Source organism: Carcharodon carcharias, chromosome 4 (assembly GCF_017639515.1).
Source record: "Carcharodon carcharias isolate sCarCar2 chromosome 4, sCarCar2.pri, whole genome shotgun sequence".
In the NCBI taxonomy this organism is placed as follows: domain Eukaryota; kingdom Metazoa; phylum Chordata; class Chondrichthyes; order Lamniformes; family Lamnidae; genus Carcharodon; species Carcharodon carcharias.
The window spans coordinates 183725651-183744358 of record NC_054470.1 but is presented as its reverse complement, the minus strand read 5'-3'; the positions used below and the strand labels follow the sequence as shown (position 1 = coordinate 183744358).

Sequence of the window (18708 nt, the reverse complement as noted above, 5' to 3'; positions counted from 1 at the left end):
AATCTGGGACGCTCGAGAGGCAAGAATTAGCTGACCACAGCTATCTCGGTGGGTTATGGGGTTGGAGGAGGTTATAGAGTTAGGGAGGGGGTCGAGGCCACAGGAGGAATTTGAAAACAAGGATGAGAATCTTAAAACCAAGATGTTGCCTGACTGGGAGCCAAAGTAAGTCAGTGAGCAAAGGGGTGGCAGGTGAACAGGACTCGCTTCGAGTTAAGACATGGGCAGCAAGGTTTTTAGAAAATCTCAAGTCTAAGGAAGCTGGAATGTGGGAGGCCAGCCAGGAATGCTTTGGAATAGTCGGGTTTGTGGGTAACAGAGGCGTAAATGAAGGCTTCCTCAGCAGATGATGGGCGAAGTCGGCTAATGTTACAGAGGTGGAATTACGAAGCCTTAAGTGATGGTACAAATATGAGATTGGAAGCTTATCTCAGATCAAATATAATAATGCGATCAGCTTGGTTTAGGCTCAGACTGTTGTTAGGGAGACGGATAGAGCTTGGTAGCTAGGGAACGGAGTTTGGAGCAGGGTCCGTAAACAATGACTTCAGTCTTACCAATATTTAATTGGAGGAAATTTCTGCTCATCCAGTACTGGATGTCGGATCAGCAGGTCTGATAATTTAGCAGTGGAGAACTTAAAGGGAGGTGTTGGTGAGGTAGAGCTGGGAATCATCAGCGTACATGTGAAAACTAATGCTGTGCTTTCGGATGATGCCACCGAAGGAAGGCATCTAGATGAAAAATAGGAAGGGTCCATGGATAGATTCTTGGAGGACACCAGGTGCAGGAGCAGGAGGAGATGCCATTGCAAGTGACATTGGCTACGATTAGATAGATAAGAATGAAACGGGTGAGCGAGTCACACCCAGCTAGTTGATAGTGAAGAGGCTTTTGATGGGCATTGGAGAAGATGGTGTGGTCAACCATGCCAAAGCTTGCAGACTGGACAAGGAGAAATAGTTTACCTTTGTCACAGTCACATTTGTAACTTTGTTAAGAGCTGCTTTGGTACGCTCTGCCTCATTATGCCTGCTTGTCTGAGATCCAGACATCCATTACTCATATTGAAACAACTATGCCCTTTGGAAAATATTGTTTGATTGAGAGCTCAGGCTCTCTGATCACTGCAGTCAATTTCACTATGTTAAGTTACACAAGGTTAAGTGGTTTCAAGGGCTTGGATTTTGTGAGTGATACTTTAAAGGGCCTGGACAATTTTATTGCCTTGTAGTGAAGTGACTTTTTCTTTAACACAGTGGAAGGTTATGAATGAATTACTTCTTAAAGCTCTTTTTTACACTTCCTATTGCGTTCACTGGTTATATACAGTGTATAGTTGGTCATTGGGCATGCAAGTGCCATAGTTGAAATAGAGAGCATGAGGGGACATAGGGGGTGAGTGGAGGGGCATAGCTTAGCATAGGGAGCATGAGGGGCCACGTGGGGAAGGTAGGCGATGTGAGATGGCACGGATGGGGAGGGGGTGTGAGGGTTGACGGCTGGAGGGCCTTTGTGATTTTATTTTAACTGGGAGGAAGCCAAACAGCACCAAGGTGGGCCTTTTAAACAGTGCGCCTCAGCACCTGGCAGCCCCTGTGGCTGCCTCCAAACTCTTTCCAGGTCAGTTGGCTCTGCACTCACACTCCAGCCCACACCCGCCCCTCTGGCAATGGAGATCCTGCCTAAGTGGGCACTTTCCCCCGAGGTGGGAGGGCTGAGCTGGAAATTTTCCCAACTCCCGCTACCCACCTCGAGGATGGGAATTCAGGCCGATGTGCTTGTCAACGTTCATATGGTGCTTGGTAACATACCACATTGTAGACTTGTGAGCAACATTGAAATCAATGGGATGAAAGGGATAGTGACAGCACGGATATAAAGGGACTGAAAGGAAAGCAGCGATGGTGCTTATTGTGCAGACTGGAGGGAAATGAGCGGTTGTGCCCTCCTGCCCTTTCTGATATATGTTAATGACCTGGACATGGGCACACAGGGCACAGTTTCGAGGTTTGCAGATGATACTAAACTTGGAAAATTAGTGAACAATGTGGAGGACGGCGGCAAACCTCAAGAGGGCATTGATAAGATGGTGAAATGGGAGAGACGTGGCAGATGAAATTTAATGCAGAGAAAGGTGGGGGCGAATGTTATGGGAGGGTGTATTTCTCACCCTCCCCACCCACCCCCGCTAGAAAAGTTGGCCTTGAGCCGAGCAACTATAAAAAGGCTGCCCTGCAGCAGTGATGCACTGGGGAGGAGGTCATAATGAGCTGAGAGTGGGACTTCCCACCCTCAAGGAAGGGAAGTCCCACCCTCAAGATATGCTTTCCAATCTGATTGGCCGGCAGATGAGTAGCCCCAACAGTGTCAGAGCTCAGTAGTGGCTGCTGCTGGGGCTACAAGCAGTCCCGAGGAGAAGATCCATGGACGCCAGGCTTACAGGTGAGTCTGGGGTTTTTTGGTTGGGGTGGGGTTGGGGATTCTAGGGAGTTATGGGGGGAGGGGGAAGGGCTGTCGGGTTCAGGAGGCCGAGGGTGAGTTGGAGGAGGCACAAAGTGGGGGTACTATCTTGGAGGGTGCCCCTGGTAGGCACAGGGCACTACCCAAAGGAGGTACCCGCCCCATCTCCAGCCTGTCTTTTAACTCAAGGCTATGAAAAAGAGGGCTGGCCTCCTTCATCGTGCCTTCCCCTACCCATCGTTTTATGGAGGTGGAAACTGGCCATTAATGACCTCAAAGTCCTAAGGGTAGGAGCGCAGGGTGACGTCTCACCCACCCACCCTATTATGGGGATTTTGTGAGGAAGAACGAAGAGAGGCGATATAAGCTAAATAGTACAATTTTCAAGGGGGCACAGGGACAGACGTAGTTGGAGATTGATGTGCACACATCTTTAAAGATGATAACAAGTTGACAAGATAAATGTATATGGAATTCCTCTCTTTATAAATAAAGGAATATCATACAAAAACAAGGAAGTTGTGCTAAATATTAAAAAAAATACTACTTAGGCTTCAGCTGGAGTATTGAGTATAATTCTGGCACCACAATTTAGGAGGGTGACGAATGACTTAAGGAGGATGAAGAGGGGATTTTTCAGAATGGTACCACATACTGGACTTCTTTTATTTATTCTTTTTATTCTTTCATGGGATGTGGCTGTCGCTGGCTGGGCCAGCATTTATTGCCCATCCCTAGTTGCCCTTGAGAAGGTAGTGGTGAGCTGCCTTCTTGAACCACAGCAGTCCATGTGGTGTAGGTACACCCACAGTGCTGTTAGGGATGGAGTTCCAGGATTTTTACCCAGCGACAGTGAAGGAACGGCAATATATTTCCAAGTCAGGATGGTGAGTGACTTTGAGGGGAACTTATAGTTGGTGGTGTTCCCATGCATCTGCTGCCTTGTCCTTCAAAGCGGTAGTGGTCATGGGTTTGGAAGATACTGTCAAAAGAGCCTTGGTGAGTTGCTGCAGTACATCTTTTAGATGGTACGCACAGCTGGACTGTGCGTTGGTGGTGAAGGCAGTGAATGTTTAAGTTGGTGGGTGGAGTGCCAAACAAATGGACTGCTTTGTCCTGGAAGTGTTTTTGGAGCCACACTCATCCAGGCAAGTGGAGAATATTCCATCACAGTCCTGACTTGTGCCTTGCAGATGTTTCATTTTGAGTGAGAGAGGAGTGGATCTAAGACTAATGTTTTAAACTTAAATATTGTGAGGGCATGAAGACAGAACTGGCTAGAATGAACTAGGAAATTCGGTTAAGGGTTAGGTCAGTGGAGACATTTAAGGAGATATTTCAGAATACTCAGAAAAGATACATTTCAGTGAGAAAGAAAGATTCCAAGGGAAGGACGGACCATCCGTCACTAACCAATGAAGTTAAAGATAGTATCAAATTGAAAGAAAAAGCGTATGATTCCACAAAGATGAGTGGCAGGTCAGAGAATTGGACAGAACATAATCAACAGCAAAGAACAACTGAAAGATTAATAAGGAAAGAGAAATTAGAGTACAAGAGAAAGATAGCTATAAATATAAAAGCAGATAGCAACAGCTTCAAGAGGTATTTATGAAGGAAAAGCGTGAATAAAGTGAATGTTAGTCCCCTAGAGAGTGAGCTGGGGAACTAATAATGAAAAATAAGGAAATAGCATAGAATTGAGCAGACATTTTGCATTTGTCTTCACTATAGAGGATACAAATAACATCTCAGAAATAACTGTGAATCAAGAAGAGAAAGGAGGGAGGAACTTAAACAACTACAATCACCAGGGAAAGGGTACCTAGAAAGCTATTAGAGCTAAAATCTGACAAGTACCCAGGTCATGATGAACTTCATCCCAGAATCTTAAAAGACGTGGCTGTTGAGATGTTAGATGCACTGGATTTTAATTTTCCAAAATTCCCTAGATTCTGAAAAGGTCCTATTGGATTGGAAAATAGTGAATATGACTCCTCTAATCGAGAGAGAGGACAGAAAGCAGGAGACCACAGGCCAGTTAGCTTAATATCTGTCATAGAGAAATTAAGGCGGTTATAGCAAGGCACTTAGAAAATCTCAATGCAATCAAGCAGAGTCAACATGGTTTTGTGAAAGTTTTGATGTCATGTTTGACTAATTTATTGGAGTTTTTTGAGGAATTATTAAGCAATGTGGATAAAGGGGAACCTGTAAATGTGGTGTACCTAGATTTCCAGAAGGCACTTGATAAGGTGCCACATCAAAGGTTGCTTTGCAAATTAAGAGGTCATGGTGTATGAGCTAACATATTAACATGAATAGAAGATTAGTTAGCTAACAGGAAACAGAGAGTAGTGATGAATGGGTTATTTATGGTTGGCATGATGTGATGAGTGGAGTGCAACAGGGATCAGTGCTGGGGCCTCAACTTTGTACAATTTATATCAATGACATGAATGTATGATTGTTAAATTTGCTAATGAAACAAAGGTAGGATGGTAAGTTGTGAAGAGGACATGAGGAGTCTGCAAAAGAACATAGATAGGTTCAGTAAGTGGGCAATAATTTGGTAGATGGAATATAATGTGGGAAAATGTGAACTTGTCCACTTTGACAGGAATAATAGAAAAGCAGCATGTTATTTAAATGAGGAAAAATTGCAGAATTCTGAGATACAGCGGGATCTGGGTTTCCTGGTACATGAGTTACAAAAAGTTAGTATGCAGGTACAGCAAGTGGTTAGGGAGGCAAATAGAATTTTGTTGTTTATTGCAAGGAGGATGGAATTTAATAGTAGGGATGCTTTGCTGCAGCTATATAGGGCATTAATGAGATCACATCTGGAGTACTGTGTACAGTTTTGGTCTCCCTATTTAGGAAAGGATATAAATGTGCTAGAAGCGGTTCAGAGAATGTACACTCGACTCATACTGGGATAGTAGGGTTATCCTATGAAGAAGGGTTAGACTGACTGGGTCTATCCATTGGAGTTTAGAAGAATAAGAGGTGACTTTATTGAAACATATAAGATCCTGATCAGGCTTGACAGGATGGATGCTGAAAGGATGTTTCCCCTTGTGGGAGAGACTAGAACTAGGGCACACAGTTTAAAGATAAGGGGTGTCCCATTTAAGATGTAGGCGAGGAGAATATGTTTTTGGAACTCTTCCCTGGAGAGCAATGGAGACAGGGCCATTGAATAGCTTTACGGCAGCGGCAGATAGATTCTTGACTAACAAGGGAGTCAACGGTTATTGGAGGTAGGTGAGAATGTGAAGTTGAGGCCACAATCAAATCAGTCATGATCTTATTGAATGGCAGAGCAGTCCCATTGGGGTGGATGGCCTACTACTGCTCCTGATTCATATGTTTGTTTGTAGATGGTAGACAGGCTTTAGGGAGTGAGGATGTGAGTTACTCACCACAGAATTCTCAGCTTCTTACCGGCTCTTGTACCCACAGCACTTATATGGCTAGTCCAGTAATGGTAACTCCCAGGATGTTGATAGTGGGGGATTCAGTTTTGGTAATGCCATTGAATGTCAAAGGGAGATGGCTGGATTCTTTCTTGTTGGAGATGGTCATTACCTGACACTTGTATAGCATGAATGTTACTTGCCACTTATCAGCCCAAGCCTGAATGTTGTCCAGGTCTTGCTGCATATGATCATGAACTGTATCAGTATCTGAGGAGTTGCGAATGGTGCCGACCACTGTCCAATCATCAGCAAACATCCCCACTTCTGATCTTATTATGGAGGGAAGGTCATTGATGAAACATTTGAAGATGGTTGGGCCGAAGACACTACCCTGAGACACTCCTGCAGTGATGCCCTGGGACTGAGATGATTGGCCTCAGACATCACAACCATCTTCCTTCAGTCACATGGAGGAACAGGGGAAACTGGAGTTGTTCTCTTTAGAGCAAAGAAGGTTAGGAAGATTTGATTGTGATGTTCTAAATCATGAAAGGTTTTGAATGAAGAACTTTGGCAGAAAGGTCAGTAATCTGAGGAGACTCATTTAAAGTAATTGGGAAAGGAATCAGCAGCAAGATGAAGATCTTTGGTTTTTTTGTATGCAATGAATTGTTATGCTCTGGAATATACTGCCTGAAAGGGTGGTTGAAGCAGATTCGATCATAATATTCAAAAAAGAATTGCCTAGATATTTGAAAGAAGAAACTTTGCAGAGATATGAGGCAAGGGCAGATGAGGTTTTTTCATTCATTTGCGGGATGTGGGCTTCGCTGGCTGGGCCAGCATTTATTGCCCATCCCTAATTGCCCTTGTGAAGGCGGTAGTGAGCTGCCTTCTTGAACAGCTGCAGTCCATGTGGTGTAGGTATATCCACAATGCTGTTAGGGAGGGAGTTCCAGGATTTTGACCCGGCGACAATGAAGGAACGGCGATATATTTCCAAGGCAGGATGGTGAGTGACTTTGAGGGAAAATTCCAGGTGGTGGTGTTCCCATCTATCTGCTGCCCTTGTCCTTCTAGATGGTAGCGGTCGTGGGTTTGGAAGGTGCTATTGAAGAAGCTTTGGTGAAGTACTGCAGTGCATCTTGCAGATGGTACATACTGCTGCTACTGTCCGTCGGTGGTGAAGGGAATGAATGTTTGAGGCTGTGGTGCCAATCAAGCGGGCTGCTTTATCCTGGACCGTGTCAAGCTTCTCAAGTGTTGTTGGAGCTGCACTCATCCGGGCAAGTGGGGAGTATTCCATCAGACTCCTAACTTGTGCCTTGTAAATGGTGGACAGGCTTTGGAGAATCAAGAGGTGAGTTACTCGCCGCAGGATTCCTAGCCTCTGACCTGATCTTGTAGCCACACTTTTTATGGCTAGTCCAGTCCAGTATCTGGTCAATGGTAACCCCAGGATGTTGATAGTGGGGGATTAAGTGATGGTAATGCCATTGAATATCAAGGGGCGATGGTTAGATTCTCTCTTGTTGGAGATGGTCATTGCCTGGCACTTGTGTGGAGTGAATGTTACTTGTCACTTGTCAGCCCAAGCCTGAATATTGTTCAGATGTTGCTGCATTTGGGCATGGACTGCTTCAGTGACGCTAATTCTTTCAAAAACCAGTCACAGGCATGAATACACTATCACCTCATGATTCTATGATTAAGTGTTAAATTGAGTGAACAGAAAGGTGGCAAAATAAATTCAACCCAGAGAAGTGTGACATTATGCATTTTGGGAGGGCAAACAAAGGGAATACTCAATAAATGGGAGGATATTTAGAGAGGTAGAGGAAGTGAGAGACCTTGAAGTGCATGTACACAGGTCCCTGAAGGTAGCAGGACAGATAGATAAGGTGCTAAAGAAGGCATATGGAATGCCTTCCTTTATTGGACAAGGTATTGAATACAAAAGCAGGGATGTAATAATGAAACTGTATAAAACGCTTGTTAGGCCACAGCTAAAATTTTGCATACATTCCTCATTACATTATGGGAAGGACATAATTGCTCTGGAGAGAGTGCAGCAAATTTACAAGAATGTTGCCAGGGCTTGAAAATTGCAGCTCTGAGGAGAGATTAGGTAGGCTAGGGTTGTTTTTCTTAGAACAGAGAAGGCTGAGGGGTGACTTCATTGAGGTGTGCAAAATGATGAGGGGCCGAGATAGAGGAGACAGGGAAGACCTGTTTCCCCTGGCAGAGAGGTTAATTACCAGGAGGCACAGATTCAACGGGATTGGTAAAACAATTAGAGGGGATATTAGGAAAATCGCTTTCACCCAGAGGGTGGTGGGCATCTGGAATTCACTTTCTAAGTTGATGGTTGAGGCTGAAACGCTCAACTCAATTAAAAGGTAACTGGATCTACATCTGAAGTGCTGTAACCTGCAAGGCTACGGACTAGTTGCTGGAAAGTGGGATTAGAATGGGTGCCTAGTTTCTTTTCAGTTGGTGCAGACATGTTGGGATGAAAGGCCTCTTTCTTGTGCCGTAACTGTTCTAAGGTTCTAGGAGGAGTCAAACACCAGTAAGTGCTATTAATATTTTTCTATTACTTCCCCTTCTCAACAGATATTAGTTGAATTCCCTCTTCAAGGTGCAAAATTATCTTAAATCAACTATTTTCTTGGGGATTTTTTCCCAATGTTCACTGCTCTGTGAAAGCTTTAACTTTGTTTAAGGCTAGTGAATTTCACACTCGTGTTGTTTAATCATTCCTTCATTGTACAAGTATTCAAAATCATGAGGGGTTTGGGTGGAGTAGACAGGGAGAAACAGTTCCCATTGGCAGAAAGGTCAAAAGTCAGAGGAGACTGATTTAAGGTGAACAGCAGAAGAATCAAAGGTGACATGAGGATAAACCTTTTTACACAGAGGGTGGTTGGGATCTGGAGGCAAATTCAGTTGTGGCTTTCAAAAGAGAATTGGATAATTACCGAAGAGAAAAACATTGCAGGGCTACAGGGAAAAGGCAGGGGAGTGGGACCAACTGAGTTGTCCTTGTAGAGAGCTAGCACAGGCATGATGGGCTGAACGGCCTCCTCCTGTGCTATAAGTGTTCTGTGGGCAGAAATTTTCACTTGGCGGGCAGTCGCACGCCCGACCTGCCCGAGCGTAAAATGACTCGCGTTGACGTTGGCCAAGCATGCCGGTGTTAACACGCAGTCATGCCATAGCTCTGTCAATGGGTACGTGCTGTAGTCAGCAGCGCACCCACCGACAATTAAAGGGCATGTTAGCGCCATTAAGTAATGTAATTAATAACATGCCGCTGCTCATGTGACAGATTCACGTGAGGGGACGCGTTTTATTCCATTTTTATTTTCATTTTTAAAAACCCTCCATCTCCCTGAGGCAGCTCTGTGCCTCAGGGAGTTTATGAAGCGCTCACTCGCGCGCATATGCGAAGTTTGCGCTCAGCCTGCTTGCCCTCCCCTCCACCCCCACCCCGCCACCACACTCAGTCCAGTGCTTCCTGACACCCCCCCCCCCCCCCCCACCCCGGTCAAGCGCGCCCGCCAAGGACAAAATTCTGCCTATGTTTCGAAGAAGCTTTTCTTTCCACTATTGCCCTATTCTTAATCTGCATCAAGCGTCCCCTCATTCACTTCTTCAGTGGATATAAGTTTAGTTGTTTGAGTATTTCCTCAAAACTTAACGAGGCTTCTCAGATTTTAAAATTAGATATGAGAAACTTGTACTGATAACCAGTAAATAAGCAAGAATTACTTGGGGTATATTTCAAATCCCATGGTTCCAGCTAGATGTTTATGAATTTTGAGAAGCCATGATTAATGAATGATCATAGTGGGAAATAAGTAGAAATAGGAAACCTCCTTTGGGAAGCTAAGCGTGATCGGAACAGAGGGCATTATTAAGCTGAGCGAGAAATTCATATTGATCAGGACACCAGAACTTTCGATGGAAGACATTTCGTTATCATGGAATGCCTTTGCTCTAGCAGGCCCACAGAGTTCACAGCTGCACGGCACAATTACAGGAATCAGATCATGAGGAGGATTAACCAGACTGAAATCCTGTACCGTGTGAGGTGTACAAGATAATGGAAAGAATGGAAAAGGGCTTGCTCTCATTCCAAGAAAGTATGCAAAGTCGTGGACAAGTTGAGGTTGTTTATTTAATCTGTTTGTGGAAGTTTGGCTATCTATGGTTCAAGCTGGTACAGCAGATTAAAAGCTCTGACATTTTTTTCAACTCCCAAAGGTGATAATGTAAAATTGGGCATCTCCCCATCTGCCTCCACTCGCCTGCTGCTGAAACCCTCATCCATGCCTTTATTAACTCTAGACTACACACAAAAGCTGCACACAGCACTTGGCAGTACAGTAGTATTTCATATTGCATTCATTAAAATAACATGGAAGTTACAAGACTGAAACAGAACATTAGGTGCTTAACCTCCACATGAGCAAATAGCCTTAATTGTGTTGACCTGGCTTGTTTCCATGCCCTTTTCCGTCACCCAGCCATCCAAACTAATCTTGAGTGTTGACATAATTTCTGCCTTGGCCACAAACTCTGGAGTTGAGTTCCCCAGCCTGGCAGATCTCTGTGTAAGGTGATTCCTTCATCATTAACGCACCTTACACGATTAACTGCATTTGAGGCATTGCCAATTGTTATGGGTGTAAATGCAGTGATTCTGCACCAGAAACATCCTAAAAAAAAGCCATTATACAAATGACCAGTTGGCTTGTCTTTTCTTTTACTAGATTAGCTGAGGTAGAAATATCATTGAGGTCACTGAGTGGAATCTCTGCTCTTCTTTGAACAATGTATAGAAACTTTTGTCATATTTATAACTGAATGGGGAGGTTAACCTCAGTTTCTAACTGCATCCAAAAGAAAGCACCTCTCACAATGCAGCCATCCCTCTGTACTAGACAGCTAGCTGAGAGTGTGATGAGGTTATGATCTGGAGCGTGATCCTCGAGCATTAGGGTGTCAGCTGTGGCTGGGTCATGAGGTTGTGGGTTCAAGTTCTGTTTCAGAGATTTGAGAACATAACCTGGGCTGGCATTCCGGTGCAGCAGTGAGGGATATCTGCACTGTCAGTGGTACTGGCTTTCAGGATAACATGTCAAACTGAGGATCTGTCTACCCTCTCAGGTGGGCACGGAAGGTCCCATGGCACTATTTGAAAAAGTCTTCCCCGGTGTCCTGGGTCAACAATTGTCACTGTGCCAACAGATGAACTGATTTCAATCACATCACTGTTTGTGGCAGATTGACTGTGTATAAATTGGCAGTTCCCTACATTAGCAACAGCGACTAAACTTTCAAAAGTACTTCATTGGCTGTAAAACACATCGTGACATCCTGAGGCCATGAACAGTGTAAACTAAATGCAAGATCCTTCCTACTTTCTGACCCAGAGTGTTACCAACTGAGCCAAGCTAAGAGGGATCCAATCTTGCCAATTCTGTACTTAGATCAGCTAGGTCCCCAGTGACAATAAAAGCATTGTAACTTGCAAAACATCTTTTTTTTTTCATAACGTAGTCGCTCAGGAATCTTGCAGTAAATTAATTTGAAAGTTGCTGTCACTTTCTGCCCTATGAAGATTCAGTGCTGTATAATTCTGCCTTGGAAATTGCTAGCTAATGAATGTTTCCGTCAGCTACGAAAACATAACTGCAAGACTTCTATCCAAGCTAGATTCATGGCTGATCAAAGTGAAAATCAATGTAATAATTTAATGGGAGTCACTGCTCTCCTTCCTTCTTTGAGTGCAGCAAACGGTTTCATGAATGGAGCAGACAAATGTGAAATAAGAAGGAAAGATAGGAGATGCTAAAAACAACCCCTTGCCCCAGAAGGCTAGACCTCGACTGTGGTGCAGCGGTAATGTCACTGGACTTATAATCCAGATATCCAGGCTAATGCCCTGGCGACTGAGGTCAAATATCAGCCCAGCAGCTAGCAGAAGTTAAATTTAATTAATAAAATCTGGAATTAAAAGCTATCATTGATTGTTGTAAAAACTCCACCTGGTTCACTAATGTCCTTTAGGGAAGGAAATCTGCCATCCTTACCTGATCTGGCCTACGCATGGGCTCCAGTCCCACACAATGTGGTTGTCTCTTAAATGCCCTCTGAAATGGCCTAGCAAGCCACTCATTTCAAAGTCAATTAGAGCTGGGCAACAAATGCTGGCCTCACCAGTGATGCCCTTATTCCACGGAAGAGATTTTTAAAAAATCCATTGACATTCAAAATACAAAAAGTATTGGGTTGATGTTCTGTTGGTAAACAATTTCACTCACTCTGATTCACTGATACTGGTTCAAGCCCTACTTCAGAACCATGAGCACAAGCTAGAGACTGGCAATCTCAGTGCGGGCCTCGGGGACTGCTGCACTGCCGGAGATGCAGATGAGATGTTAAACTGAGGCCCCGCCTGCCCTCTCAGATGTGAAGAAAACTCCTGTGTGCTGAAAAGCAGTGGGTTTTCTTTCATTTATAGCTATTTGTAGACCCTGCTGTGGATCTGATTGGCGACTGCATTTCTCAACACTCCAGGAGTAATGCTTTGAAAGTCCTTCATTGTCTTTTATTTTCTCATGGGAAGTGGGTATCACTGGCAAGGTCAGCATTTATTGCCCATCTCGAATAGTTCCTAATCTGAGTGGCTTGCTAGACCAGTTCAGAGAGTACCTAAGAGTCACATGTAGACCAGACCAGGTAAGGTAGAAAATTTCCTTCCCTTAAGAGATATTAGTGAACCAGCTGAGTTTTTGCAACAATCAATGATAGTTTCCTAGTTACTAGCTTTCAATTACAGATTTTATTAATTGAATATAAACTCCACCAGCTGCTGTGGTGGGATTTGAGCTTAAGTCCCCAAAGCATTAACTTGGGGCCCTGGATTACTTGTCCAGTAACGTTCCCACCACATCACCATCGCTCCTTCTGTGAAGCACTTTGGGACTTACTTATATCAGGGCTTGCCTTTGACTTTTTTAAATCCATTTTCCATGAGTTACATCCAATTACATGAGTCTGCGTAGTCAACAGATGTGCAGACTCAGCTCTTTAAGCCCTTAAGAGATGTGTTAAACTAGGATTCAATTGAGTGGCCCTCTTCTGCATCCTTTATAGAATGTCAGTGTTCCCCAACTATGTTTGAGGACCAAAAGTATTCTACCTGAGGTCTCACTAACGTCTTGTACAACAATAAAATGGGATCCTTCACTGCGTTGGGAACTTGCTTTGAACCCAATCCAGTGTGTTCTTTGTTCTCTTTAAATGGACTTGTACAAGCAGCACAGGCCCAACATCCCAGGATTTTTTTCAGAACAGCCCGGCTCACAGCTCCGCCCAGCCCTCCAGCATGATCCAGACCTTCCAGTTGCTTTCCATTTTAATTCGCCATCTTGTTCTTATGCTCACATATCTGTCTTTGGCCTGCTACAGTGTTCCAGTGAAGCCTTAAGCAAGCATTAGGAACTGCACACCATCTTCTGATTAGACACTTTACAGCCTTCTGGGCTCAACATTGGATTCAACAACTTCAAGCCGTGAACTCCTCCAAATTGATTTTCTTTTCTTTTGCCCATCTATATTTTGTTTTCATGTTTGCTTTCACACAGAGCTGTCCTTTATTCTGCCATTCATACTTCTGTAGACCAATTCTTTGTTTCTTTACTACAACCATTACCATTTCTGTTCCATGGCATCTTTGTTAATTTCTTCTGCCCTTCAACCTAGCTCTGATCTTCCTTTTTGTTCTACCTGACCCTCCCCTTTGAGGTGGCAGATGGAGTATAGCATAGGGAAATGTAAAGTTATTCAGTTTGGTTGTAAGAGTGTGGGAAGAGTGTCCTGCAGTCAGCATCGCGATGAAACAGTCTGAGAAGAGTGTCCTGCAGTCAGCATTGTGACGAAGCAGTCTGGGAAGAGTGTCCTGCAGTCAGCATCGCAGTGAAGCAGTCCGGGAAGAGTGTCCTGCAGTCAGCATCACGGTGAAACAGTCTGGGAGAGTGTCCTGCATTCAGCATCGCAGTGAAGCAGTCGGGGAAGAGTGTCCTGCAGTCAGCATCGTGGTGAAGCAGTCGGGGAAGAGTGTCCTGCAGTCAGCATCGCAGTGAAGCAGTCCGGGAAGAGTGTCCTGCAGTCAGCATCGTGGTGAAGCAGTCGGGGAAGAGTGTCCTGCAGTCAGCATCGTGGTGAATCAGTGTGGGAAGAGTGTCCTGCAGTCAGTCCTTGTTGAAAATAACAAGACTGACATCACAAGACAGCGTGAGAGAGCGGTGGAGAGATCATAACCAGCGCGAGTGCGGGAAAGCTTCAAAAGGTAATGCTGGCACAAAGGCGAGAGCTGATTGGTGAGTAGTGGGTAAGTGTTTTTCTCTATTTTTCTCCAGTTCAAAATAGATTAAGCTAAGGAAAGGTAAGGGTTCTAGTTTTTATTTAAAGTACATAAATAATTTAACATTTTTTTTACTGTATTTAACTTAAAGTAAGGGTTTTTTTTCAACTAGAGGCATGGCAGGGCGGTTCAGTCCCGTGTTATGTGCCACCTGCAACATGTGGGAAGCCCTAGACGCTCCTTGCGCTCTGACTGACCACGTGTGCAGCAAGTGCCACCAGCTGCAGCTACCTGATGTTTTGGAGCTTGAGTGGCAGCTGGAGGCATCCAGCTGCATCCGCAAGGCTGAGAGTTTCATGGATAGCATGTTTTTAGACGTCACCCCACAGATTATGGAAGTGTAGACGGAGAGAGAACAGGTGACCATCAGTCAGAAGAAAGGTAATCAGGAAATCCCCAGGGTGCGTATCGCGCGAGAACCATTTTACTATGTTGGAAAATGGTGAGAGTGACGGCTCCTCTGGGGAGCGCAGCCACGCTCACGGCCCTGTGAATGGCTCAGCTGCACAGAGTGGGGGAGGAAAAAGAGGGGAAGAGCAATCGTGGTAGAAGACTCGATAGTAAGGCATTTCTGTGGCCGTAGACATGACTCCAGGGTGGTATGTTGCCTCTTTGGTGCCAGGGCCATGGATGTCACTGAACAGCTGCAGGGCATTCTAAAGGGGGAAGGCAAATAGACAGTGATCATGGCACAAATTGATACCAATGACATAGGTGGAAAGAGGAATGAGGTCCTGCAAGTAGAATTTAGGGAGCCAGAAATCAGATTAAAAAACAGCACCTCAAAGGTAGTAATCTCTGGATTACTTCCAGTGCCACGCGCCAGTGAGTATGGAAATGGGAGGTTAGTCCAGATGAATGCGTAGCTGGAGAGAGGGCTTTAGGCAGGAGGGAGGGCTTTAGTTTTCTGGGATACTGGGACCGTTTCTGGGGGCGGTGGGACCTGTACAAGGTGGACAGGTTGCACCTGAACTGGAATGGGACCAACATCTTTGCGGGGAGGTTTGCTAGTGCTGTTGGGGAGAGTTTAAACTAACTTGGCAGGGGGGTGGGATCCTGAGAGGAGGTTCAGCAGGGGGGAGATGCACAGCCAAAATTAGAAGAGAGAGCAAGTGAGTCTGGAAGGCATAGAAATTATAGGCCAGTTAAGGCACAAGAGAGTTTGGCAAGGTTGGATGGTATTTATTTTGATGTAAGGAGTCTGATGAATAAGGGGCAGCTGAGTTGAGAACACAAATTAACACATGGAAGTATGATGTCAATGCTGTCAAAAAGACATGGTTGAGAGGGGGGCAGGATTCGCAGTTCAATATTCCAGGATATAGGGTCTTCAGGTGAGACAGGGAAGGAGGTAAAAGAGGAGGGGGTATCGCAATATTGATCAAGGAATCAAGTACAGCAGTGAGGAGGGATGACATCTTAGAAGGCACCTCAAATGAAGCCATATGGGTAGAACTGAAAAACAAAAAAGGAGCGATCACATTGCTGGGAGTGTACAAAGGCCCCCAAAACAGTCAGAGAGAAATAGAAGAGCAGATATGTAGGCAAATTTCAGAGAAGTACAAAAATAATAGGGTAGTAATAGTGAGGGATTTCAACTTCCCCGACATTAGCTGGGTTAGTCATAGTGTGATAGGTTTACAGGGAGCGGAATTCTTAAAATGCACCCAGAGAGCTTTTTAAGCCAGTGCGTAAGAGGTCCTGGACTTAATTTTAAGGAATGAAGCTGGGCAAGTGGTAGAGGTTTCAGTATGGGGAGCGTTTTGCAGATAGAGCTCATAACTCTGTTAGATTCAAGGTAATGTGGTTAAGAAGGCATATGGGATACTTGCCTTTATTAGCCGAGGCATAGAATATAAGAACAGGGAGGTTATGCTGGAACTGTATAAAACAGTGGTTGGGCCACAGCTAGAGTATTGCGTACAGGTCTGGAATCTGCATTATAGGAAGGATGTGATTGCACTAGAGAGAGTGCAGAGGAGATCTACCAGGATGTTGCCTGGACTGGAGAGTTTTAGTTATGAGGAGAGATTGGATAGACTGAGGTTATTTTCCCTGGAGCAGAGGAGATTGAGGGGGGGACATGATTGAGGTGTATAGAATTATGAGGGGCATAGATAGGGTGGACAGGAAGGAACTTTTCCCCTTGGTGGAGGGATCAATAACCAGGGGGCATAGATTTAAGGTAAGGGGTAGGAGGTTTAGAGGGGACATGAGGAAGAATTTTTTCACCCAGAGGGTGGTGGGAATCTGGAACTCACTGTCTGAAAGGGTGGTAGAGGCAGAAACCCTCATAACATTTAAGAAGTATTTGGATGTTCACTTGCGATGCCATGGCATCCAAGGCTATGGGCCTAGTGCTGGAAAATGGGATTAGAATAGTTAGGTACTTGTTTGACCGGTGCATACTTGATGGGCCGAAGGGCCTTTTTCTGTGCTGTAGACCTCTAGGACTCAATGATTCTAAGAATCGAAACGCAGAATATTTTTTAAAAGGTGAGAAACTTTTAAGTGTTGATGTTCAAAGAGACTTGGGTACGCTGGTACAAGGAATGCAGAAAGTTAGCATGCAGGTGCAGCAAACAATTAGGAAGGCAGGTGCCATTTTGGCCCTTATTGCAAGGGGGTTGGAGTACAGGAATAAAGAAGTCTTGATTCAGTTGTACAGAGTTTTGGTGAGATCACATCTGGAGTATGTGTGCAGTTTTGGTGTCCACATTTAAAGAAGGTTAGACTTGCGTGGGAGGCGATACAGTGAAGGTTAATTAAATTGGTCCCTGGGATGAGGGGGTCATCCTATGATGAGAGGTTGAACAAACTGCGTCTATATTCTCTGGAGTTTAAGAATGAGAGGTGATTTTATTGAAATCAACAGAATCCTGAAGAGGCTTCGCAGGGTAGACACTGAGAAATTGTCTCCATTGGTCAGAGAGCCTGAAACACAGCCCCAGGAGAAGGAGCCAATCATTTAACACAGATGCAGAGAAATTACTTCACTCAAAGCGTTGTGAATCTTTGGAATTCTCTACCCCAAAGGGCTGTGGAAGCTTCATTGTTGAATAAATTTAAGGCCATGTTAGACAGATTTTTGGTCCCTCAGGGAATTAAGGCATATGTGGAGCAGGTGGAAAAATAGAGTTGAAGCCCAAAATCAGCCATGATCGTGTTGAGTGGCAGAGCAGGTTCGATGGGCCATATGGTCTAATCTTGTTCCTATTTCTTATGTTCTTGTATCTTTTCAATAGCATAAAACCCATCACATTTCTACCTCTCTCCAGTACCTAATTATTAGACATGAAACGGTAACTCCGTTTCTCTGTTCATAGAACTGCCCGAGTTTTTCCAGCACATTTTGTTTTTATCCCAGGATGCTTATTTTTTGAAGGCCAGATAGATACCTGAGCATCGTATTGTCGTGCAAGCATGAAATTGTTTTTATAATGTTGTCAGGGTTTAATTTTAATAGAATTTAACTACTAGCCAATGGCTTCTTCTGGCACCAGTACAAAACCCAAATGAGAAACTGGATGGGGCACCAAAGGGCAACAATCTGGGGTATTATGGCACAGCCGATGGTAAAGGCTAACCTATTCAAATCCCAGAGGGAAACTTGAAACAACTGTCATAACCCTTTTTTTTGCTATTTGTAGTTTTCACGATGCAGGCTTTGAATTCAGTAGTAATAATACCACAAAGTCTGGAGATTTTTTTATAAAGCTAAATTAAACATTTATCAATACAAGAATGATTGTAAGCGCATACAACTGTCTACAAAGTTACTACTATAATAACTACTAAAATCCCCTCATTAATCTGACTCTCTGTTACACCCTCGTTAAGGCAACAGTTAAGCTCATAGATTTAAACAGATCCCTGGCAAAGCACACCCTGGACAGCCGCATTCAAAATGTGTTTCTTTCAGCTCTGGATCCTTGCAGACAGTATTGAGGCCTACAGGCTGGAGGCTTTCGATCTTAGAATCCCTCCTCCTTTTACCAACAGCCTTCCCTTCCTTTATACATATTTTCCTCTTTGAATTCAAATTCTCATTGACACTAAGTTATTTCTTTGACTTTAAATCTTCTAATAATAAAACGCTTTCATAATACCCACTTTACTAGTAAGCCTTTAAAAAAATAAACACATTGTTTCTGAGTTTCACTTGGTTAGGTGTAATATTTCACCTGCTCTTTTGAATGGTCTGTTTAAAAATGCAAATTGTCCCCTTTACACCTCACCTATATTTATCTAATTACCATTTCAAACCTACTTCTATACATCAAAGCCTCTCGACCAGCTGGTTTTAATCCAATTAAGATACATGCACAGACACAGACACCACTAAACTCTATTTTAAAATAATTTCCAATAACATTATAGACATTA

General features: G+C 44.1%; 1 protein-coding gene across 2 annotated transcripts in view; it reads left to right on the top strand.

Moving 5' to 3' along the window:
- Positions 1-18708, top strand: part of galntl6 (polypeptide N-acetylgalactosaminyltransferase like 6) — a 1468073-nt gene that overhangs the window by 291341 nt on the left and 1158024 nt on the right. The window contains exon 3 of one of the 2 annotated variants that reach the window (XM_041186364.1): positions 4427-4447. The exons of the other annotated variant lie outside the window; for it this stretch is intronic. Coding sequence (XP_041042298.1) covers positions 4427-4447 — 21 coding nt within the window. The remainder of the gene's footprint in view (positions 1-4426; positions 4448-18708) is intronic. 2 annotated transcript variants of the gene reach the window in all.